The sequence below is a fragment of the Lagopus muta genome, chromosome 4, assembly GCF_023343835.1.
Source record: "Lagopus muta isolate bLagMut1 chromosome 4, bLagMut1 primary, whole genome shotgun sequence".
In the NCBI taxonomy this organism is placed as follows: Eukaryota; Metazoa; Chordata; class Aves; order Galliformes; family Phasianidae; genus Lagopus; species Lagopus muta.
The window spans coordinates 30,208,460-30,234,342 of NC_064436.1; the positions used below are offsets into that span (position 1 = coordinate 30,208,460).

At 45.3% G+C, this 25,883-nt stretch overlaps 1 protein-coding gene across 1 annotated transcript in view; it reads right to left on the reverse strand.

Annotated features, from left to right (window-relative positions):
- Nucleotides 1-936: 936 nt before the first annotated feature.
- The window catches only part of SHROOM3 (shroom family member 3), a 135,362-nt gene continuing 110,415 nt past the window's right edge, over nt 937-25,883 (reverse strand). Inside the window, exons 4-11 of the mRNA XM_048942027.1 lie at nt 21,489-21,620; nt 16,366-19,573; nt 13,744-13,820; nt 8,806-9,705; nt 7,240-7,752; nt 6,349-6,499; nt 2,212-2,484; nt 937-1,590 (exon numbers count right to left, since the gene is read on the reverse strand). Coding sequence (XP_048797984.1) covers nt 1,231-1,590; nt 2,212-2,484; nt 6,349-6,499; nt 7,240-7,752; nt 8,806-9,705; nt 13,744-13,820; nt 16,366-19,573; nt 21,489-21,620 — 5,614 coding nt within the window. The 3' untranslated portion in view covers nt 937-1,230. The remainder of the gene's footprint in view (nt 1,591-2,211; nt 2,485-6,348; nt 6,500-7,239; nt 7,753-8,805; nt 9,706-13,743; nt 13,821-16,365; nt 19,574-21,488; nt 21,621-25,883) is intronic.

Below are 25,883 nucleotides of genomic sequence, written 5' to 3' on the forward strand. Positions count from 1 at the left end.
CAGAAAAACGGAGTCTGCCCCAGTCTGCTTTGCTGAATGCCAACTGGCAGCAATCCTTCAGCACTTGGTAAAATGATAAAGTATAGTTGGGCAAATTTAGTTATTCCAGTCTGGACTGATTAGGAAATAATCCAATAGTCCTTACAGTAGGATTTCAAGTTAATGCTTCTTGTAGCTTGTAAGTTAGTTTCTAATTAAATGGATTCAGACAAATGAGATACTACTGTGTGAAAATAATCCTAGTGTACATCTCCCCTTCAGAAATACAGTTCTATAAATAATGTCATTAGAGATCCCTCTCACATGTCGCAGAAATGCATTCAAGCTGCAACAGTAACACAGATGATGAGTTGGATTAGTTAGAACAAAGACAGACTCCACCTCAAACTTCCACACTGAGTACAGAGCAGGATTAATTACTTTACACTAACTCCTGAGATGCAAGCTCTCAAAAAAGCATATTTAAACTTGAGAATCATTGGATCACAAGGTACTGAGGTGGAAGGATTGTGCTTTTCTGGCCAAGATGTCCCTCATATGGACACTGACTAGTTATCTTCAGTGTGTGTTGAAACAGGTTGAAACTTCTTCTGGTAGCCTTTTATTATATTAAAAAAAAAAAACAACAAACAATAACAACAACAAAACCACAAAGAGATGTTCCAGGCTAATGCATCACTATCTTTGGGGTTCCCTCTTTTTGTTAAAGTTTTCACAAAATACAAAATTAAATGTCTTTTCTACATACAGAACAAAGTAGAATCAAGTAACTGATTAGAGTATGTACAAAAACTTACACATCACCTTGTTCTTTAAAAAATATAAATATCAATAATGTTCAGTAGAATGGGTTGGTTTTATTTTTAAGGCTTCATTCTTTTAGATCCTTCATTATTTAATGAGATGCCAGGTAGGCAGGAAAAGCAGGAAAGAGAGGACGTGATTTTCTTTTATTAAAAGTAACATGTTTAATTCTCATGAGAGTCTTCCTCATCTCTGTTAGGAGGAGACACAATTGAGTTTCGTTCCCCCCAGAGTGATTTAAGTTTCCAGGAAGCAGTGGTGGAAGGAAAGAAAAATAAAACCCTTATTATTGCTATTTGTTTCCTTCACCAAAATCTGGTTTTAAACCTGTCTCTGTTCACTGTCACTGTAGAGAGCCATCTGCACAGTACTTGGATTAAATAGACTCAAGCAGGAAGACTTTGCCCCAGGTCCACATGGGAAAGGTTAAAGTGAGGATGAGACTGCTGGAAGTGTTTTACCATTGACTCCAGCAGAGGTAGCAAGTGCTGCAGCTAGGGCAGCTGCTGCTGTTGCATCCCTGGGCGTGAAGTCTGTGGGGAGGCTTTCCATCAGGCACTTGAGCTGCTCCTGACCCAGTTTGATTTTATCATCTAGCTCTCGTTGCTCTATGAGGAGCGCAGACTTCATCTTTACAAAGTGCTGGTAGTCCTGGAGCTGTTCCTCAGAGAGGTAGTTGCCCAGGATCTCCAAAACCACCCGTTCTCGACGGTCGAGGTTTTCCTTCAATTCTCGGGCATCTTCATGCTGGCCAGCCAGCAGTTTCCTCTTCTCATTCAGAGAGCTCTGTACACACCAGAGAGAGCACTTCAGTATTAGCAGCACTATCACTGATACTCACTGATCCCCCCTCTTCTGCCCCTGATACCAAATTTGCCACCTCTTGGTGAGGCAAGTTGGCTGCTAAGTTCCCAGACGCGCAGCCAGGAGCCTGCGGAAGGAGGATGAATTACTCATTGTGGGCTAAATGTGAATCCCACTAAATGTGAATATGAATGCTCTGATCAATGTGGGGTAGAAAGGACCCCAAGAAAATCAGTAAAACTTACTCAAAAGCAGCGACTGCCAGGAAAATCTGGCTCTGTCTCTTACAACCACCCAAAAAATGCTAAAACGTGTCTTCAACTGAAGTAAAAGGCAGTTGCTGCTTCACAATACAGAATACCATGCAGCCTTTCTTCCACATGCTGGTCACAGACATGCTGTGCCAAACACAGACATTGTTTGGAGAGCCATAGGATCTGAGACACTTGTACGAACATGAACCAAGATTCCTAGGGACAGAACCATGTTTGCTCTGGCTCATACAGAATCAGTGAGGCACCTGTCTTGGAGCTTACAGAAGCAGGTTCTTTTGACCGTTACAGCGGAGAAAGGCCAAGAGGCTACAGTTGTACAGATACGTACCCGCTCTTCACTGTTGGCATTTTCCCCTAGGCTACTGAGAACATTCTCTACCCGGGCCAGGCGTCCTGAGAGAGAAAGCAAGAGGTTCACCACCTTATCCAAATCGCCGATGAACATCTTGTATTTGTCAAACTCGTTTGGTTTGCATAGCTCGCTGATCAACAGCTCCACCTCCTCTCCGAGAGCATTATTCATTTTGATGTCTGCAAGTAAGCCTTCCTTTGCTTCCTTCAGGATTTCCAGTTTGTGGGTCAAGCTCCCGATGAGCTCAGCCTGTCAGAAGGGAAACACATTGCCACGCTGGTCATTACCATGATCACAGAGTTCATTTGGATGATGACAACAAGAGGATATGGTTACAGTTCATGAGGAGCAAGGTCAAGTCAGTAGCAGCTGACAAAGACGACAGCCAGAAGGGAACAGAGAACACTCTGAATTTCCACATTCAGGTGATAATCTGAATCTGATAACCTGGTAAGATTACATGAAGATATATTTGTTCTATCATCATGAACATCTTCAAAAGAGACATCCAATTTGGTGTGCCATATTCTCATATCCAGCTACATGTATCTGAAATTGTATGTACCTTCCTTCAAAATATTCTTTTAAGACTCTGGATGAAAAGAACACCGACCACATATGCTGCATCTTATAGCTCCCTGCCCCAGCCTGAAGTTTCTTGTGATGTTACATGTTGTATGACCCAGAATTGTACAAAACAACCAATAGATAAATGAATTTAAGCAGTATTATTAATGACATGACAGGAAACTGAACTGGTATGTGTGGTTACATACTTAGTAAGAAAGAAGGACACTTCCCCCTCTTGCAGTACCCTGAAAGTGCTGACTGCTCCTTATTTTGCTGCCTCAGTGTTTAGATGCAAGCCTCAAATTCAGCCCGGACCAAGGAGATATCATCAGCATGATGATATCTCTGCACTGGCTGTGCAGACCCTGCATTATACTGAGACGCACCAGAAAAGCATTCCTACGGAAGATGCTCTATTTAATGTACTTAGTGTCAGATCCATGAACTACAAAGCACATGCATTTTGTAACAGTAAAGGCAACTGTTTCACTGCTGAAGAAAAGGAGGTCTCCAGGGTTCAGCTACTCCAGAAGCAGCAGTGCTGCAGGTGTACTGGAGATAGAAACTTCAGTTAGGATTTAGGAGAAAGACGTATGCAAAAGCAGAAGTCTGTGGCCTGAGGCTTGCAGTTCTTGCCTCTATTCAGTTGGAAGTGACAGTGTAGTGCAGGAAAAGCTCTTGATGTAAGGGATGGGTTATGCTTAGTTTCTTCAATTTATGCACTGACAAAGCACCATTCTATGTATGCTAATCTACTCAGCATAATAACATTGCAGGACAAAATAGAAGCAAATCACAACATTGTTTGAAAGTATTTTCTCAAAGTTTACTAACACAGCCTTCTTTCCATCAAAACTGCTGGTAATTTCAAACAGAAAAGTGTTGGTTTTTTTCAGAAGAAAGAGTATCTTTAAATCCAGGTCAGGCTAGGGGTGCTTTTGAAGCAAATGGTAATGTTGAGGCAGACACCACTAGATGGTACACTCTGTGCATCTTCTGGAGCCTGTGCTTTTCTGGCCACATTACAGTCCACTAGCAGCTTCCTCATATATGCCAAAGCTTAATAACATGCGAGCATATTCTCTAGAACAAATGTTGGGTTGCAGGTCTATGCTGGATTGACTGGTAACTCATGCCATTTCTTAATGCAGCATTCAGTGGGAGAGATCCCACCTGCTAGGATAAGGGATAGCTGCAATTCCTTTGTATGGATTCTCTCCTTACTACGACAGGTAGGATCCAGGGAGAACCAGCACTTGCCCTCCCCTTTGCCTAAGATGCCAATGTCATTCCCAGAAGAAAGATCTGAGATCCTTATCAATTGACTTCTAGATTAAGAGCTCCTGAGGAGCAGAGGGATGGAGCCAATCTCAACAACTACAGTGGCAGGGAAGAAAACCCTGTCTCAGGATTCTGTACAGCGGACACAAAGTCTGGCATTAACCTCAGCAGGCTTTCAGAAGGCCTGAATTGCTGAGAGCTGGCAGTCACTCCTCCCTGCTGCAGAAGCTCTGCAGAACATGCAGGCCTGCTCTCCTGCCCTTGCTAGCAGGAGGCCACAGGTCTGTTGGGAGTGATGTACCTTTTTTCTGAAGGTCTGGGAGCTGGATGGGGACTACTTTGTGTTCATTAATCAGGGACTCTCCTACAATCCCAAACACACACCCAGTCCCTTTGCATGTTTACAATGGAAATGAGTTTAGTTTATCAGAATCACTTCTCAGATTAGCTGCCTTCCCAGATAACACCTATGCAAATGAAATTTCATACATGATATTTCATACAGAACATGAACAAACATGCTGGATGGGCCTGGTCACTCCTCTCTGTTTTTCCATGCAAATGCCATCTTTGAGACTTGTCTTCCAGAGGTAGGCACACATCTCCCTGTAAACCTGTGAGATGCTTTCAGAGTCCCCTTGGAGAAGCACTCTTCTCGTGTTCACTACTTCTTACCTTTCAGGTTGGTATGAGCAGGCAGCTGGGCTTGAAGTCAATTGAGTTGACTGTGTACGATAAGCATGGCAGGCTATGGCCTTTGTCAGGTGCTTTTGACTGGTGACATATGCACCATCATGCACTAAATATCTGTGAAATCACATGTATTTGTACTGGCAAGCACAGCAAGTGTATCTTAGACCACAGTTCCCTAAAGGCTCAATGAGGTCTTGCCTGCATCCCAAACACTCCACCAACTAAGGCTGATCTACTCACTCACTGCTCTTGTGTTAGATGGGAGTTCTCATTCTGGGTATCACTGTATTAAAGCCTGGAAGGAAGCAACTTTTGCTTAGCAAAAAAGTGTAAGAAAAGAAATGGTAAAGCAATGCTAAGAAGAGAGGTAACCTCTCCATGTCAGAGCTGCAGGATAAACTGCATACTCCCAAACTACACAGTCTCACATCTGTACTTTTACACTTGGCGTAGGAGTGGGGATCTAGAGAGAAAATGTGAAGCTGTCCTAGAGACACATGAATTTCCCATGCTCTGAGAGACGAGGTTTGGGACCCTTTCTTTAAATTTGTGCCTGATTTCAGTGCAGGAAAAATAAAGAACTATGTTTACAGCATGAGACTTGCATAAATATTTTCATCCTTCAGTTTGTTTAATCTCTGCTCTTTGTACAAACAGCATGAACTATGAGATGTGTCACTTTGTCCACAGCAACATCTAATGTTTTGTGTTTACAGGCAGGGTTGGGTGCTTTTGACGTGAAGATAGGAGTTGTGTAAAGAGAGACACAGACATGCAAGTACCTGCATGCGGCTCCTTGGAATTTGTGAGCTTCACAACATATCTGTAATTAGCAAGTAACCGATAGGAGACACTACAGGGGCAAATTAGGGAGCCCTGCAAAAGCCCTGGAAGATGGAGTATCCAAACTTAAAGCAAGAAGCTCAGTGGACAGTGAAACATAGCTGCAGCACAAGAGCAAAATGTATCCTGCTTCCCTGCCCTGCTCTCCCACTCCCTACCCAAGTCATCACATCAAGGTTGTGCTGACTGAATTGCCGAGGAGTGCAGTTTCCTGAACATTAGTGAAACAAAAAGGTGTAGTGAAAAGGAGTAACCAATGTTTTTCTGGAAGCGGCGTGTGCAGACAACAGGTGAAATGGGTAAACTGCCAGGAAGAAAACCATAGGGTGAAACTTTATCCAGAAAGATGGTACAGTAACTAGCAGGACTACATTCCTATTTCTAAGCCAACATGTCCTTACTGAGGTCACTCCACTTCTGCCTTTTTCTGTCTTGCTGTGAGGCAGTGACTGCCTCTTACAACCTATATACTCAGCCTTTGGCACAATACAGGCCATCTTCATAGTTGTGCATGATTTGTACTCAAACATGCAGTCAGATTAGCCCGCTTTGCTCTCTGGATCATTGTAACGAAGCTTTTCAAGTAGCCTAAATGCATCCAGCTTCCATACACCTTGGGGCTGTATCAGCCAAATGCTGAATTCAAATAGAAATGCACTTTACTCTAGGGTTTGTAATTATTTCATGAATGTAACTAGGAAGTGGTGATGTGTGCTTTGAATTTACCTTCTTCTCGTTGATGTCCAACAAGTCCTCCTCCTCCTCCCCTACTTGTGGCAAATCTTTGATTTTATTCAGTAGTTCTGCTTTGGGTGCTGAAACATTATAATAAGCAGGGCAGGTGACCATAGTTACAGGAGCTTCCTTTTCTTCTTTCCTACATCACAGTGAAGAAAAAGGAGTTCAGTATGAGCCTTTTTGCCACGCCTAGATCCACGGTCTTCTAGCACTCCCTCTTCAGTACCCCCTTGGTATTAACCACAAAGGAAATAGCGGATTCTCAGCAGCAGAGGGTGCACGTCAGCTGCTTTCGTCTCTCCTGTGCACAACTACTTTGTTTAAATACTGACTGGCTAACAGCTCTAAATAGGGCCAGATCTTTGCTGTAGATAAATCAGCACAGCTCAGCTGGTGATGATTAGACTGGCATCAAGCATTACAACTTATTTCTGTGCAGTTCTCCAGCTAGTTCTCCAGCTGGGAGTCTGTTCTTTGAGTAGTCACACTGCAGGTCGTGGACTGATCTTTGCATCTGGTTGCAATCAGGCACACCCACCTCTCCTTCCCAAACTAGGCCCCTCATTATCTTTTTCCCACCACTGTTATGGTCCTGATTTTACTCTCACACTTGACATGGCTCATTTCCTGCCCCACTATCAAGTTCAGCATTGTTTTCTAATGCATCCTGGAGAAATGAGCTCATCTACAGAAGAACTGATGAGAAAAGTCATTCAAAAATGCCCTGCCAGTCCTCGCTCCTGGGATCAGAGAAACTCACCTTCTGCCACTGTTTATCTACAATGATTAGGACATATTCTGTACAAGCTCATCCCTTAAAGCAAGGAAGCAGCGAATTCTGCTGCAAAGTTAACCACAATCACAATGAGCAGTGCTTACGTGTTATCTTCTGCTACTGTCCTGCTAGCTTTCTTCTGTGTCATCTTCCTTTTCATGTTGTTCTCCTTCAGCAAGCTGGTTCCACTGGGGAAAAGCCCCTCCATTAAGTCCATGGTTGTCTTCATTTTGGAGTCAGGATCCAGGATATCAGCCAGAGACTTGTCTTTATGGACAATCTCTTTTGCTAAAGCCTCTGACTTAATATCCTCTGGGCTTTTTTTCTTTGTCTTCATTGGAGGACATGTGTTGAGTGTCCCAGAGTCTGCACCACTATTTTCTGACTCTGTGGTGATAACTGCTGGTTCTCTCTGGTTGCCCTCAGGTTGAGTTGTGGGTTCTCCATTAGAGCTTTGAGGCCCTTCAGAAGTAGCTGATTGGTGCTGCTTATCCACAGCAGGTGAAGAATTAGTCCTCTTTGATAAAGATGGTGAGAAGGACCAATTATTTTCACTGACATTCGTGCCCAACCCTGTTATCTCCCTCTTGGCCAGGGCTTTGGAAAAGCTTTTGAAGCTGCTATGGACAGAAAAATTCTGTGAGATGAAGATAAACTTACCACGCAGGATGTTTGTGAACACATGATGAAAGCCTAAGACAAGTAAGTTTTCCTTCTCACACATTCATTTCTGTCTCTTACTTTGCCCACACTGTGAAGCTACTGGCACCAGAAGCATTCCATTCCCTCAATCTGGATGCTGCCATTTTGTCATTCCACCGTAGAAAGCACCAGTGAGTGTCAGTTTGTTTTGTGCTCATGGGAGACATTGAGTCTCACCACTTGGGAATGCCAGCCTGAGCAGTCCACGCTTGATATGTTTTTCATATCATGTTTTCATGTTAAGAAAGCCCTAGCCAGACTCTTCCCTGGAGGAAGAATCCCTCTTTCCTCCTTGATAGTAAGGGAAGTTGTGCCAAGTTAAATCGCTGGGCACCTAGCCCCTACCCCAATCCTTCAGGACAAATGCACTATACAGTGTTAGTGTGACATATTAGTGCTGTTGCTTTTTGGCACATGGTTGCTGTTTCATAACAGGAGTGTTTTGTGCCAGATATAAAGTGTATTCTGGGAATTCTAACAGTTTGGAAAAACGTGAATTTTCATACTTTTCTCTCAGAAAACAGTAACTGGAAAGAGTAAGCAACTATTCTTACTCTTCATGCTGGTGTGTGAGAAGAAACCCCACTGAAATCCATACAGTAATTGCAGGGAGCATGCAGGATATTTTCTCACTTATAACCCTCTGTGCCTTGCCCACTACACACCTGTCAGTGTATCTGCTGATGGACACAAAGCTTTTAGCCTTCATTCTTTGTGACCTGTCCTGTCCATATAGTTTAACAATGCTCTTGGCAGCTAGCAAAATCCTGGGGCAGTGAGTCTGTCTGTCCCTCTCCCCTTATAATCTGTGCAATCCCCTGCAAAGCTTCACACTCGGCTAGCAGCTGTGGGTGGATTGTTGCAGAATGCCAAGCTGTGGAGGTCAGTCACATTTGGCTAGAGCCCCACATATTTTACTGTATATGGCCCTACAGTGCCCGAGATGCTGTGTGATAGCTCTCCCTTACCTCACTTTGTCCTCTGTGAGCCTGGTGGACGTGTCTCCAGCTGCCCCGTATTCCTCAAGTGCAGTTGGTGGGGAAGGAGGTGGGAATTCCTCCGTGCCATTCGCAGAAGTGCAAGAGCTCAACTCAGGAAGAGAATGGGGTGGCAGTGGGGGTGAGAAGGCCGGAGCAGTGACAGCAGGCTGGGAAGGCATGATGAACACCTCATCGTCTTCATCATCCTGCAGCAGCGGTGGAGGCGTGAGCTGCAGGCACGACTCTGAGATCCGGAGGTGAGTTGTCGCCTGGGGAGAAGGAGTCTCTGGGTCAGAGGAAGTGCTGCTCTGTGTTGGAAGGGACTGCCACCTCTGGGAGAACTTTGGCCCATCTGCTGGAGGAGGCACCACAGCATGTGGCAAGCTGTTGTCTTTGACTGAGTGAGCCCACATCACTCTGTGTGGGAGGGATCTTTGCAGCAGCCCTGCTTTCCTTCTGCATACAATCTCCTCTTCAGAAGCCTCAATGGACCTATCCTGAACAGCATCCAAAGACGGTGCCTGAGCAGTAGTGCTGCCCCCAAAAGGAAAAGCATCTTGTTCGGCATGGTGCTGTCTCAGAGCCTGGCCATCACCTGTGGCCTGCAAGTCAGAGGCAGGTGTACTAGGGGAGGACTGGCTAGATGCAGAAGGAATGAGGAACGTGGATTTAAAGCCTTGCTTTTGCTCAGGATAGTGACTCCTTGCCTCTGTTGGAGACGGAACAAATGCAGAACTCCTGCCATCTTGTCTGGAAAGTTCTGAGACCTTATGGTTCTCGGTCAGTGCAGAAGACCCAGTACCAATCTCACTGATGTGGTGTGGATGGGGATAATAACTTGTAAATGTCATTTTTTCTGAGTGGCTTCTTTCTTTCTTGCTGAAAGACCTACAAAAACAAGAGATAGACCACTTAAGGTTTAACAATTAATCAAGGATCAGGCAAAGCTACTGTACACCTGCTTAGAGATCAAATTAGGCAACCATTCTGGAGGCCTGAGTCAGTGCCTGCTAATCCACATGAGGTTCAGTCATGATTTTGAAATGCAGAGGTAAATGCAGTCTACTAGCTCTAGGGACACTAAGCCAGATCCACTCCCACTCACCATCTCCTACAATTTTCAGTGTGAGCCAGACCACACAGATCTGTGCACACACACAGTGAGCATCACAGCAAAAACTCAGTAGAAAAAAATCTTGGAAAAATCTGATTGCCTTGCTTCCCTTCAGTCTCATTTGGATTCTGTTTATTACAGATAAAGGGGAGAGGCACAGGTAGTGAATGCAGTAAGGAAAATTATTTGACATAGTCTACCATCAGACAATGGACATATATATGACACAGTCTACCATCAGACTACATCAATTGCTGTAAAGTTTGACAATTAGTCTGGAGTACTGTGTCCAGGCCTGGGAACCCCAGCACAAGAAAGATGCAGAGCTCTTGGAACAGGGAGGACCACTAAGATGATCAGAGGGCTGGAGCACCTCTCCTGTGAACAAAAGTTGAGGGAACTGGGCTTGTTTAGGTTGGAGAAGAGAAGGCTCTGGGGAGACCTCATTGTGGCCTTCCAATATTTGAAGGGAGCGTATAAACAGGAAGGGGCATGACTGTTTACATGGGTTGATAGCGACAGGAGAAGGGGAGATCGTTTTAAACTGAGACAGGGAAGGTTTAGGTTAGATATTAGGAGGAAGTTCTTCACACAGAGGGTGATGACACACTGGAACAGGTTGCCCAAGGAGATTGTGGATACCCCATCCCTGGAGGCATTCAAGGCCAGGCTGGATGTGGCTCTGGGCAGCCTGGTCTGGTGGTTAATGGCCCTGCACATAGCAGGGGGTTGAAACCAGATGATCTTTGAAGTCCTTTTCAACCCAGGCCATTCTATGACTCCCTGATTCTATGAATTTCCACCTTATGGACCAAAAAAGTCCCATCACGTTATTTGCTCCCTTTGGGAAGTACTACTGTAAAGATTGCGCTCTTTTTATTAAAAAAAAAAAAGTGAAGTAAAAATGCGCTACTTTGACTTCATAGAAAAATTTGAAAAGCTCTTACAAACGTTGGGATTCCATTCGGTAAAAGAGTTCCACTTATGCTTGCAGTTGTTACAAAAAAAATCACAACATTCTTCAAGCACATGTTACGGTTGCAAACAAAGAAGATTATATTATTCTTTCCTTATCTTTTAACAGATAATCATGTAAGCCTAAGAAACAGGGTCTGGCCTCTGAAGCAAGGATCCTGCTCAGAACATGTAGTCAAACCTACTTGCTTGTATGGTTATTTAGTTGGAAAACAAAATGAGTTGTAATAATAGCACTAGAAGATGCAAGAGAAGATGGCCTAAAAACATGAGGCCAGACCATAAAACAATAAAATACAATAAAGCTGTACTGCCAATGCATTTTCTGTTCTCGAGACACATTGTTCAAGCACTCTTACACTTACTTCCAGCCCATCATGTTTGAGACTTGGGGCCCAAATTTGTTCCCAGGCATGCTGGTACAAATTAAAAACAACTCTGACAAAGACATGGGTCATTCTGGCTTTATTCTGGTGTAACTGGGAACAGAATTTGGCAGCCTTTGCCTGAGGGCAACTTCCCAGACAGAATACTCTTGGTATTGTCTGTGGTTCCTGGACAGTAGCAATGTGTATTCTTTTAAGATGCTCAGCATTTGTCAGAAACACCAGATGGTAATTCTCTAATTTAAAGATCTCTCCTACTGTGGAGGCAACTGTGGGTTCTAAAACTGGTGGAGCAACAATCATTCCTAGCAGTGCTTATGAGCCAGCTATTGTGTGACACCTGCAGAGTAGGTCAGTAGCATAGAGCATAAGTTATGCAGCATGTGTGACAAGACCAAATGCTCATTTGTGTAAGCTGACCATCTGATAATTTTCCCCCTTGATCAAGAGAGATGGTACAGATGGTCCCATCTCCTCTTCATCACATTAAATGGTTGTGTTCCAAGGGAACCTAGAAGTGCCTGGTACTGACTCTCCAGAAGGGCATGTGCATGCAGTATGATGCAAGCAATGATAGGATGGTGATGGTTATACATGAGAGGACTGGCTAAAAAATAGCTGACAATCACAGGACAGACAAGAATTTGCATCTTTTAAGAGATGGCTTAAAGATGTTGCAGTAATCCTGTTTTACCCAGACTGTGATATACTCACACCAGAGTAGGAGAAGGCTCAATGTTATCCTGATAGCAGAATTCCTCCTGAATATGGCTAAGGATCTAGTTTACATGTCCTTATAACTTTGCAGAGGATTCATATCTTGTTCCCACTGAGACTTAACTGCAAAACTTCTTCTCACCTCAGGAACACAGTATCAGAACACTTCTGCTTTCAAAAATCCTGCCCATTCTTACTTAGTCCACTCCAAGCTCAGCAATACGTATATTAAAAAAAACATTCAACAGCAAAGACTTAATGGGGAGTGCTTTGAAGCCTTTGTGGTGGGAACCTGCATCCTCAGAGACAAGGGCTTTTTCTTGTCTTCTCTCATCCAATTCTGATCTAGAGGGGAAAGCAACCTCACATCTCCCAGAAGAAATGTGCTTGCAGAACATGCAAGACACCAACAGAGCAGAAACTTTATAAGAATGTTGGGTTAATACCAACAACGTTTGTATAACGAAGCATGAAAATGAGAATCCTACCCTTTGTGCCACAATAAACTTTTCTTTTCAATCTGGATGATCCGTTTCATTATATAGAAAATAGTTTGGATTAGAAAAAAAAAAAGAAAACAGAAACCAGTTTTTGGGAAGAATGATGAAATGCCAGCTCTAGAACATACGGGGAGGGAGGCAGGATGAACTAAAGAGCTGTGATGTATTCTCAAGGAAACAGAAAAGAAAAAAGGAAAAAATTATTCTGAATTTAAGAGAAAGGGTGCATTTTAGGCAGTCATAAAAGGACAAGCCTGAAAGCAGAACGAGCCCTTTAAAACAACATTTATGTTTTCTTAGGAAGAAAAAATTTGCCAGCCACAGATGAAGTAAGATCCAGCTACACTAGATGCTTTCCCCTACTTGCAGCTGTAACTCCTTTCCCAGAGCTGCAGAGTGAAACTTCGGAGACAGCAGTGTTAATCCCAGTGTGACAACAGAGTGGGACAACATTTACTGCAAGTTTGTAAAAGAAACAGAGCTCATTTGTGAGTAATTATTTTGGTCTCTCTTGATGGTTTTTACTGTAAGCTAACGGTTAGCTGTTTGGGCGCTCAGAGCTTAGGGCAAGCATCTATTTATTATTTAAATGTAAATATGGCAAGATCAACTTCAGTCCTAGTTAGCTTCAAAACAACCTACTGCTAAAAGAATAGTTACAAAAGTCCCAATATTATGTGTTTTATTATTACACTCTTCTATTTTTAAAAACATTTGTCTCTGTCCTGTTGCTGAGCAAGATGTCCTGCCTACACAAAATAAAGCAGCCTAGATGCAAAGCTGTCAGATAAATGAGACCTCCCTGTTTTAGCTCACACAGATGTTCATTCGCTTCTGGGGAGGCAGCATCCAGGACTGGAGAAAGCCAGACAAAGAGAGATATCATGGTATATTTTCCTTTGGAGTCCTTCAGTTCTGATAATTTCTAACAGTAGATGAAACACATTTGGAAGGTACATGAAAAGTCTGTTGCTGCAGAAACACACACCAAAACAACATGACTGTGGAGAAAGAACTTAGAGTGAGTTAATGTCTGCAGTGGGAGAAACAGCTCATGACAACTTACTCCTTCTAACTCCACTGGGCAGAGCATGCTCCTATCTGCATCCACACAGACTTCTCTAGTTTGTCCCTAGCCACCCACTGACACAGACAGCACACCACAACTGCTGCTAGCAGCCAGGTAATAAGAGCTGATCCTGAAGTGATAAAGGGGACAATAACATGTACCCACCTGGCTCCTGCACTGATCACATAGAAAGGATCTCTCCCCATGGCACCAAACTCACTGCTTTCTCTTCTCAGCAGGTCCTGGAGTGGAAAGACAGCATTATCAGAAACAAATGAAAGAAAGCAATAAAACACTGATGCTCCCTACTAAGAAGCCACAGCACGTACCACACAATACTCATAGTTAGGCCCTGCCTTCTCTAAAAACATGCCCAAATGTATCAGTGGAGCTGGGTGCTCACTGATGTTTAAATATGCAAGCAAGAAGCTGAGGTATCATTAAAACAGCCTTAACCAGAGAAGTTGGACAGTGAACAAACTGTGCCCAAACCCAGCACCAAAACAAGAGGAAAATGCTGCCGAGAGATGCTGAGTAGCACAGAGGTCAGGAGCTCCAGTCACAAGCAGATGTGCTGAAAAACATCACCAAGTTTTGCATTCATTTTTCAAAAACTGAAGTGCTGAACCAACTCCTCTTTGGGCATCTGATCTAAAACCAGAGAAATTTCAGAGCTGAAATAGCTTTGTGAATTTGACTCTTTATGCCATGAGATACCAGACTACTATGAGACATGAAAGCAAATGCTATGCCTGCTTTTGAAGAGGTTGGTATTTTCTCCCAAATGACCTTTTCAGCACAGCGCAACCCATTGCCCCCTTTCCCACACCCTTCCTTGTTTGTTTTTTTGGCCAGTGTTGCTACAGAGTAAGGGTAAGAGCAGGTCTTAATTTAGGAGTTGGAGAGCTGGAAGATATGCAGGCTGAGACAGATTTAAAAAGCAGAAGGGAAAGAAGGCTGAGAATCTGCTCTGAAGATCGGGCGCTAATAATTCCACACGGCTATCTATTTCCTTATATCTCTAAACAAATTCCTACAGTGACATTGCAATGTGATTTATATGTAGCACAGAAGGAATATAATACACTGTACACAAGGCCCTGCAAAATATACAGTGAGGCAGAGAAGTCTGCTGCTAAACTGGAAATAAACATTTCCCACAAAAAAATCACCAGAGGTCCCAGAAAACCCCAACCACCCGGTTGCTCTGACTTTGTCCCTCACTTTTCTTTTACTGTTGTATTGGAGATGGTTCAGAAACAAACTGAGTTAAGAGAGCACTCAAATATGCTTTCAAACAGACACTTAAATGTTGCCGTATGTTTGAAGTCAAACGTGCTTTTCTGAATTAGGAATTAAGAACAGGATTTTCACTGCCTCTGTAATAAATACTCACTCCAGAAGTGGATACAGCCAAAGCTCTCTGGAAAAGAGCAGCAAGGTCTCTACCCTCTTTCTGGATTTGAAAGAAGACACTGGAAGATGCTGTGAGCAGCTCTGCACCACTGTTTACCATGTCTCTTGAGCTAGCTTCCACCAGGCAGCACTCTGATTTGGCTGATGAACGTACACAAGACTAAAAATGAGCCAGCAAGGGAAACATTAAGGATTTCAAGAACTTCCCTGTGTGTCTCCTGCATGAGACAGCAGGCCTGTTAAATGTGAACTGTTAATTGGCCACTGGGATCTGAGGTCTGTGGAGGGAGGGTATGCAGAATGTAACACCAAGGGGTCTGGTCGGATGACTCCTTCACCTGCCCAGAGCACTCTCCCCATATTCCTTTCTGCATTACTCGATTCAGTATCCCTTCACTGGGATATTCCTTCCCTTCATAATCCTTCTGGGCAGCAGTAAATGTTTGAATAGCAGGAAGGGTCCTGGGTCTCAGATGCCCTTTAAATATGCAGGCCTGCCCAAACACTCAGACTATTTGCAACAAGAAGCTTGCTCACGCATTCAGGCCGCTTCCTCCCTCTCTCTGCAATGAACAGAGCCTGGTGTGAAGACAGGGACAGGGGAGCAGGCTCACCATTGCTGTAGATCACAGTGGCTTGAGCAGCTGCAGTTACCTAAACAGGTCTGTACAGATTTCAGCCTGAGCAGTTGTTCTTTAAGAAGTAAGCCCATTTCCACTATTTACTGTCAGTGGAGTCAGTCAAATTCCCTGTTCATGACACATCAGTGCTATGTTCCCAACCACCAAGCAGGGGACATGGAAAGAGCGGACTGGGTCTCCACTAAATTTTCTCCACGTTTCCCTCCAGTGCTGGAGGCAAAACTTAGCGGTTACTTGGCAGTGCCTGTTCTGAGCATTTCCCAGCACTGTCAGACACAGCACGGGCAGGGACAATTTCAAGTAGCCTTTAAAATCCTCTGCTTTGCACTAGGGAAGTGGGCTAAGGAAAAACAACAGCGGCAGCATGGAGTACACCCCACCACAAACATCCCAGTGCTTTCCCACTGATGCTGGCAGATAAGCACATGACACTTCAGATGGTCTGCCAGGGACAGGAAGCACACAAGCATGTTATCAGCAGATGCACTGAAATCCCTGCATCTGTGAAATCCCTGAAGGAGCCCCAGCAGTAACAAAGCAGAACAGAAGCAATAACTCAGCAGCAAGCAATTAAACAGCATCCTAATGTAAAAGAAATAAATGGTCTTATCTCAGCATGCATTCAACCTTTCAGTACCAATGAAGTTATTGCCAAGACTGAGCATCAGTCTGTTGCCTGACATACCCCGTTTCCCTGCTTTCTTGAACAGATAATCCAATTTCCACATACCTGGTGTTTTTTATCTGCTATGGGCGATGATCTGGAACGTGTGTGCACAGGTACACATGCATTCCTTTGCTGATTGTCATATCTATCAAGCAAGTCTTCCACAGACACTGATTTCCCAGATTTCCTGGGTGCTTCAAAGCTCTGCTCCTTCTTCCCATAGCAAGGCTGGCCCTGCGGGCGCAGAGGGTCTGTCTGCGTGCCTTTGGTGAGCTCCATTTGGGCTCTGTAATCCCGACACCTGTCTGTTTTCGATCTGCTCATGATCGAGCTGTCCCAGCGTCCTTTCTTCTGCTCATCCCCACTCCCATCAAAGCAGCCCGTCAGCCCGGGAGGAAGGGTGGAAGACACCCGCCCTGTCCTGGCTATCCGCTCAACGGACTCCCTCCGGCGGAAAAGGTTCTGATCCTGGAGAGAATTCATGCTGGAGGCAGAGGAAAGGCTCTGGCTGTCCTGGCCACCTGCTTGCAGGTAGGAGCTGTGGGATCGCTCCCTGAGCAGCCCACCGTCCTGTGAGGATGGTCGTTTGCCTGTTTTGCGCTCAATGTAGTCGGCGAGGGCATTCTGCTGGAGTTGCTTGAGCTCTGGCTTAGAGAGGCTGACAGCGGAAGAAGCTTTGCCATCCCTTTCAAAGATCTTACGCCTATCAGCCACCGTGTTCTCTGGGAAGACAAAATGGAGGCCCTTCTTCTGGAAGGAGAAAGGTGATGGCTCCCCATCAGAGATGCCCACCTCGTTCATCTTCTCTGGCTCTGAGTAAGACCGCTTCTTCTGTTCTGCTGTCAGCCGCTTCCGGCCCCCGATACGCAAGATGTGAGGTGTCCTGGAGTAGTCCAGGGCAGAGAGGCTGCCTTCCGTTGGCGTGACGCTGTGTCTCTCCTTTGGGGTGTGGGGAGACGCCGCCATGCTCCTCATGCCCACATGAGCTGAGGCAGGCCTCTGGATCGCCCTCTTGGGCATATTCGCAAACGGGGGGCTGATGCGCCGGAAGGAGGTGGCCCTCAGCACTCGGGACTGTGCGTCTTTAATGCTGTTCCTGTAGGCCCTGTTGAACGGTGTGTCCAGCTGTGACCCGTGGGCATCCTGGATGTTGTCCTTCCAGAGGACTTCTTTCTCAGGCTCCCCTCCCAGCTGGAATGTGCTTTTGCTCCTTGGCAGCTGGGCCATCCTTATTTGCACTTCATTTTCAGGACACGTGTCATAGTACTCATTGCATCTTGCCTGCTTCGCTGAAGCTGCCATCTGCAGCTCCACACAGCGCCAATCAGCCTCTTCCAACTTCCCGTTCCTGACAGAGGGGCTGGAGACCCTGCTCATCTCACTGGGCAGCTGGGTGCCAAGTTTGCTCCGCATATCCTCTGGGCTGCTTGGAGAGCTCTTGGTGCTGGAGGTCTGGCTCACCCTGCTGAGCCCATAATGCTGGCCAAAGCTGGGAACACCAGCACTCTGGGGCCGGTGAGTGCTTTGCTCTCGCTGCTCAAACTTGCTGACCTTCTCTAGCACAGAGCAGCGGGACTTGCTGGGATCTGGTTTGCCATGAAGAACACCTTGGGTGCTGCTAGAGCTGAGCCGGCTCCTCCCAAGATCAGAGGTCTTTGGGTGCTGCAAAGGAATCTCCTCATATTTTGGCTCTACAGCATGAAATGGGGCCATGCTCTTGCCCTCGTCCTGCCTCGTAAGGGCCTGCGGGTCTGCATCACTGCGTTGTCCTCTGTGATCCCTCTCCTCTTTGGTGCTGTTGTTCAAGTAGGACAGCTTGGCACTGGAATAATTTTCACATGGCTCAGAGCTACTTTGCCTCCTGGAGCTCTCAGGGATGTTCTGCAAAGAAGAGAAGCTATACTGCCTGGATTTGTTGTGACCCCACTGGAGGTGCGTGGCAGCATCTCTCTCATTTATCTGTATGTTGCCATTTTTGTCAGCCTGGCATTCAGCCTCCCGGTTCTCTCTGGACTGGTAGGGGCTTTTTCTCTCACCAGCATCTCTTGGCTGGATCTGCAGGGCTTGAAAGCTGTGTTTAGAGGCCTGTGCAGGACTCACAGCATCTCGGTTGCAGTGTGCTGCCTTGTAAGAGGGTAACAACTCCTCCTTCCTTGACATGCTTAAGTAGACTTCTGTGTTATGAAGTTTTTGCTGGACAAGCTGTGCTGTGGCATCGTGCTTTCTCTCAGCATCTGGGGGCTCGTAAAAAACAGCTGATCTGTTTGTAGTACTTTGGTTTCCATTCTCATCAAAGCCCAGGGTACTGCTGGCTGCACCTTTGTCATACGAGACTGGAAAAGATGAAGAGTAGCCACTTTCTTTGGCCAGAGCTGGAAAAAGAGTCCCATTATTGCTTGCAGAAGGCTGGGGCACCTGGGCATAGTGTGGCTCTGGAGAAGGTACTGGGTAAACTCCGGTAGGCAGCAGGGGCTGCCCTGGGTGGGAATAGCTCTGCTTGGGCTTCACTGTGGGACTACTCTCCGGGCTCTTCTCCACCACTGTGTGCAGCTGCCCTTCCCCAAAGTGGGTCTTCAGCAGAGGTCCCTGGGAGAGTGGGCTGACAAGAGGAGACCAGGACCCTTTCAGCTGGCTTCGGCTAGGCTTGTTCAGATCAAGGCCAGAATATGAGCTGGGTCTCTCGTGATGCCTGATGGCTGCGTAGCTGTCACTGCGAGTGGGAGGCAAGGGAGGTCCCTTGTGGGGCTTGCTTTCGCTGTCTGAGCAGCCCTGGCCTGACTGCACCCAGGAGGGAGCTGTGCTGTTCCGGCTGAAGTTGTGGAGCCTGCCATGGCTGCGGCCATTCTGCAAGATCCGGGCCTCACTGCTTGGAAGCAAAGCAGAGGACTTCACCTCGTACTCCTCAGAAATCCTTCGCTGAGAGTCGTAGACTGTCTTGACATACCTGATGTCAGCTTGCTTCATGCCCTCTGGTAGGCTGCTGCGGGAGTGCATGCTGTCTGTGGAGCAGGAGTGCTCCTTGTTGAATGGCGAAGCGGCGTACTCAGGAATGCTGGAGTTGGTGGAGAAGGAGCTGTAGGCTGAATCTCTCTTGCTGTGCAGGTGGGAGAGCTGGTCGATGCTGTTGGTGGATTTGGCTGGGGACAGGTGACAAGGATGGTAGCCAGGGGAGGAGTGGTCCAAGCTTTCCATGCTGCCCTGGGAACTGTACTGGTCAGGGCTTCTCCTCAGATAGCCATGCTCATAGCCAGAGAGATCGCTGGTTGAGGAGCTGGGGAAGAGTGAGAGAAGAGCAAGAACCCACTGTTAGCAGAGAAGAGGCACAACTTTTAAGTGAGCTCAGAAGAAAGATGTTTAGCTTTGAGATGTGCAGATGAAAACCCATATTTGGGCCTTGCTCCATCCCCTGTTTGCAGTCATCTCAGTTCACTAAAAGGAACTACTTGACATTGCAACACATGGCTCTTATTTACCACCAAGGGGTGGGAGGAGAGAAATGCAGACAGAGAGACAGAGCATCTGTGGAGCCAAGGAGGATCAACTCCACCCATCAAACCTATCCAAAGCACTTGAAAAGCTGAATGAGTGCCGACGCCACCAAGGAGGAGGAGATGAGCATATGAGGCGTTCTGGGGAGAATCTAATCTCTTCCTTTTTTCCCATTTCATTCCTTTTTATGGAGATGAAGGCTATGCTCTGGCACGCTTCCTGGAAATTCAGCTGTCCCAAGGATAGTTTGTTTGCTGCGAAAGAAAACTAAGCTGACAAGACAGAGAAGAGATGCACGTGTCTGTGCGTGGAGGCAAGTTGGGGGTGCAATTATATTAAGTTTTAGAACAGCCCAGGAAGCCTTCAAAGGCTCCTCACATGTAGTTCTACATGTCTGAGTTCACCGTCCAAAACATACGTGTTGGCAGAAGACTCATGGCCTCCAAAGATGTGTTTAAATGAAGATATTCAGAGAGCTTCCTATCAGCTGGAAGTGGCCTCCTTGTGCTGGCCATACTTCCTCTACACCTCACATGGGAATATCACAAATACGTGTAGAGATCCCCCTGGCTAGAATAAAGTGCAGCAGCTCTGCAGAGATGCCAAAGAACACACAGACAGGCAGAAATAGATCTTGCAAAACTCAGGATAAAGCTGGTTTACTTATTTAAATGTACAGTCAAGAAAAAAAAAATTTCCCTGGCAGTGCTCTGTGCAACCATGGCCAGCTGGCCACTAGATGTTCCCCATACTCCTCTCCAAGCTCCCAGGAGACACAGCCATGCTGCCAAAGGCTCTGCGGGAGCTGCAGCTGGGAAGCAAAGCACCCAGGTGGGAAGTGAACATGCTACAGGATGATCTGTGCTTCAGGCCAGGGAGGAACATACATTTTTTTCTGTAACAATGCCCTCACTTTTTTTAATGTGAAGTTTTCCCTTCCCACCCCTCTGCCAAGACTTGATTATATCTGTAAAAGATATGATGTTTAGATCCCAGTGGCTACAAGGAGAACTTCCTGCTCCTGAAAACCTCCTGCTTTGCCAGGGAAAAATGTTCCTTTTCCTTACTGGTTAATTTTATTTTTTTATTTCTTTTCTTCTTCTGGGGAAACAACTGTGCTGACTTTCTCCATGGGGGCAAGCCATGGGATACAGAGCAGGACTCCAACTCCTGTATCTGGACTCAGAGGTGGCCACCTTAATATATTGGCAGTGGGCTTTCTTTGCATTGAGAAGTAGAATTTTTTAAGCAATTAGTTGCATAGATGTTAATCACTTCAGAGAGCACTTCATCGAGAAATACATAGCCACTTTGTCTGGGTAACCAAAGATGAAGCAAAGCCCTCCTGACTCCAAACCTAACCCCGGCTGTTTGTAATCCTACCAGCTGTATGAAGGCAACTTTATTTTGCCATCAAATTTCTTTTCCCTTCCTTCATTCGTGTGCTCTAGATTTAGACTCCGATCTTGTAGTCAGCACCATCAAGGCAGACTCTTGGGCATGAGGCAGAGCCTCCCTGAAGCCAGTGTGACACTGGAAACAGTGACACAGTATTTGGGGTTTAGAAGCACACTAGTTTGGAATCCCAATTTCCATGCCTATGGATGGTATGTAAAAACATGAAATCAAAAATAAAAATGCTGGTGGCTCTGTGCCTCTGCCTATGCAGCACATAACCACAGCTGTGCAGTGCTTACCTGGAGTGGTAGGACTGAAGCCAAGGGGTGCCAAGCATACCCTGAGATATTTGCATCATGCTGGGATCGGGTTGGTTCTCCGAAAGTTTGGTTGAATGCCAGGAGTGAGGTCGGCCCGGAGTTTCACTCTGCCTAGGTAAAAGCAGAAGGATTTTGCACGTCAATCTCAGACCAGCTCTTTCAAGGATGATGAACATGAAGAAACTGACAGAAACGTTTGAAACACACTCACTTCTAACTCATCAATGATCAAGAATTCCCAAACATGTCACACACACTGTCCTTTGCCCCAGCCTTTGGGTCCAGGGCCAGTACAGGAGCTGCATATCATTGAAGACAGGTTGCAGGACAACCTCACCTACACCTACATAGCATGAACCCATGAGGAGGATATGACACATCTTCAAAGCCTCTGTCTCACTGAAATTTTCATGGTGCAGCATGTCCTGAATAAATTAGTAAACAGATTAAAATGTCCTCTGTAAATATTAAACAGACACCAAATGAAGACTCCTAGCACTGAAAAGATACAGAAAAATGGCCAAGGTAAAAACTGATTGTTCGGGTCAGACTGTACTGGCAGAAATTAATTTGCAATGGATAATGCTCTGCTCCATAGAAAAATGTTAACAGAAACTGAGATGCAGAACCACTTCAGCAAGACATCTTCTATGCAGATTTCGAAACAAATTACTCTCTCATCATCACTTAGAAGAAGAACAAAACAAGAGACATTGTTTTCCTTTTGACATTTGTTGTGACAGGACTATCTTAAGGAGAGTGCAGTGGAGGTTTATACGGAGCAAGCTGAATCAAGCACCATTTTACTGTTTCATGTGTAGATGTGTTTAAAACAGAGCTCTCTTGTTATGCTCCTTGCCCACAGAAACACTTCAGGATGGAAAGATGACAAAACAGTTTATTACTAATAATTGTAATATTTGTTTGTTCTTGCCTTCTCCATTGCAGAGATTTAAAGACTCTCTTTGTACTCTGAAGCAGTACGAGCCCCCAGCATTAATCTGTTTCTTGGGAAAGCACACTGGATGATCAGAAGCAAAGCACATTAGCCCTTGATTTGATCAGTAAAAAGCTGCAAGAAGCTGCACAGCCAATCCTCTGAGGCACAAGTATTTTAAACCCTTTGGGCCAATATCCTTGTAACAATACAACATGTGGAGAGAGAAGCTGTGAATGTAAGTCCGAAGACATGCCGTACCAGCTCAGCACAGGATAACCTTGCATTGTTTCCACACCTACCTGATCCTGGAAACGTGGATTAAGGGTAACCAAATCCTAACCAAGCTTAAGCCAAGAGGGGAAGTGCTGCAGTACACATGATCTCCGTCTCATGTTGCAGGCACACAGGTGAACCCTTTGCAGAAGGCAGGATGGAGACATGGAGGGTCTGCATGCACACATACACCAGGCAGCAGAGACTGAGGGCTCAGACCAGTCCCCACTGAATCAATTGAGAGACTCCTGATGCAGAGTGCAGAGGATGGAAAGCAAGGCACAGCCTCTCCTGCATGCGGGAACACCAGAAAGACCCTGCCTGCAGCCTACTGTAACATCTGAAAATAGCACTTTGTTTCACTGTATATTGTTAAGCTTAAGTTTGTATTACTGCCCAAAGAGGGAAAAGGACTGCAGTTGGAGTGTGATACAACTGCGTCTGCAAAACAGCCACCTCCCATTACAGAGCTGCGGAGAGTTGGGTCTGGTTTATCTGCTGATTTTGCAACAGCTTCTGGTTACACTCACACTACTACAGAGCACAACTGTCAGGAAACAATTAAGAGCAGTGCAAGATTAAACTCTTTAAGAAGTGGGACAGAACCGCCTTTGGGAAGTGTCAGATCCTGATTCAACCCAGGCAAACTGACTGAATCACAAACCTTGCAAATGCAGCAGCTAATTCCTGAGTTTAGATAAATTAATAGACCTTTCATTGGTACAAATTTAGTATAGCTCAGTGGTCTACAACAAAATCAGGAGGGTGCAGGACTTCAAAATGTAACAATAATACTAAACCATCCCCCCTCCTTACCCTTTATCTTAGTTCCTCAAGGTCTGTAACTGTACCATACCTGTAGAAGCATATGAACAGTCTTCTTACTAAGAAGTTCTCCTGTTCAGATAATGCAACGAGGGCCTCCTGGACACCTCCCATGATCTAGTAAGTGGTCAGCCAGCTCAGGCTGTCGGAGCAATGGTACCCAGAGAAGTCAGCAGACCCCAATACAACGCTGCAGCTCTAACACTGATTACATATCAGGCACTGCCAAATTCACACTGTAAACTGGGAAACTGAAGGGAAATAAAGTCTTTAATTATGCCCAGCTATTGTTATCTGGGTGCTCCTTCTTGCTATACTCATCACAGCAATTTCAGACATCAGCAGTCTTCTGGAAGACAGTCTGCTCAATGCAATCTGGGCTGCAAGGCTTACAGTGATATTTCTGAGGCTATATACTATGAACTGGCCTGTAGCTCTCCTTTATTAGGAAGAACTGTGTTCTCCCCTGTAATCTCTGTAGAAAATTATTTTTATGCTTTGTATGCAAAATAATAGTGAAATGGCAAACTTTATAAAGATTCCTTGGCACTAACTACAAATTAATCAGCACTTAACCATCAGAAGCTTTCTCCACAGTGCAACAGAAAGATTGGCTTATCTTTTTCTCACAGCTACAAACTGAGCCCACACAAAACAATGCACTGCCTAATTTCCATTCTTTATGTACTGTTCCTTATTGATGCCACAGTACACACAACTCGAGTGTGTTGCTTCAACTACCCACCAGCCTCGTGTCCTCTGAGAGCTTCCACTTTTATGTAGAAATGCCCGACTTGACTAAAGCAAGCAATTTAGCTTCTTCAAATTGCCATTTTCCTGTTTACTATGCTTGTTCAGAGAATTTCCTATTTCCCTAAGCCTCCAAAAGGAGCAGTGAGGAGCCATGCAGCAATATCAACTGCTGCTGCCGTGCCAACAAGAACTGCATGTGGATGACTATGTGAAGAGATCTTGATCGTAGTAGTTTCTGTATAGTCTCTCAGAGCGATAAACACAAAGTAAAACAACGGTCTGATTTTTCACTGCCGTGCCCATGCTTCCAAGATGGTCATACTCAGGAGTGCTAGTGTAACAAGGATACCATCTCCAGATATCCTACCATGCTGCAGTCCCTATGCCCAGCTATTAGGCAGGAGATGAAGGAAAAAATAAAGCACCAGAAGCCTATTAGGATTTCAACGGAGCAGGACCACAATCTACTCAAAGCAATGTCGCTCTTAATTAAGGTTCAGTCATGGTTCTAAAAATAAGCATAACAGATGAGGCCAATTAGAAAGAAGTTGGACCATAATGGCATCAGCCTGTTGTGTCTCTCACTGAATTTGTCTTTTGGGGCTCAGAGCCCTTCTGGTGAATTCAGGGGCAGAGTGAATCTGAAATGTGCTCTGTCCCTTCCTCATTTTCGCTAAAAATGAGGACTCCTTAGAAAGATGTGAAGTCTATGAAATGATATTTCATGTCATAGATCTTGGGCGCAGTATCTCCCCACCTACAGGGAGAGTTGCAACCCACGCCTCTCTTTATGCTCTGATTAAAGCTTTCCAGAAGCAAAAGAAAAAAACAGGCACTGCAAGAAAACTCTCTTCAGGACACTCAGGTCGAATGAATACTCTCAAACCAGAAAACAACCTTCTGTTTTGCAGCACATCCTTCCCTGTAGCTCCTAGAGCACAACTTCACAACCAGTGAATCCCTTCACAGCATATCACAGTTTTTAGCAGTTTCAGACTTTAATACACACAAAAAACCCAGCAACTTGAGTAACATCAACTAGCCAAGTTCAGCACTCTACCCAACTCAGTTTGGTTTCATTTCTCTCTCAGATCCCTTTCCAGTGTCACAGGCAGATGTCATGTCTGCTTGTTGTTTCAGCCCACATCTAGTGCTTATTTGTTGTTTTTTTTTTCCCCTTTGATGAGCATCACTTGGGATGCATGAATTGCATCAGATCAGGCCTTGAGTATCATGTCTGAGCTGGCAGACAGGTACTGAAGCTCTCTGAAGTCTCTTACGGAAGGGAATCAGGGAATCAGGGCCTTTTGCACAAGTCTCTTACCATTACCTTCACCAACATTTTGGGAAGATCGCCCTTACCAGATCACTGTGAAGAAAGGCTCTGGGTGAAAGCAGAGATGACAGTCACACATGTAGAGGTACATACAAATTTTTTCTACAGTGTTTTTCTGCAACTTCATGTGCAGGAAGCAGCTTGTCTCTCTTCCTTGTCTTCTCTCTCTAGCACCAAAAGCAGGCAAAGGAAATTCATGTGGAACTATTTCTTGGTAGAAAGGAACAACCAAGCAATGCTCATCATA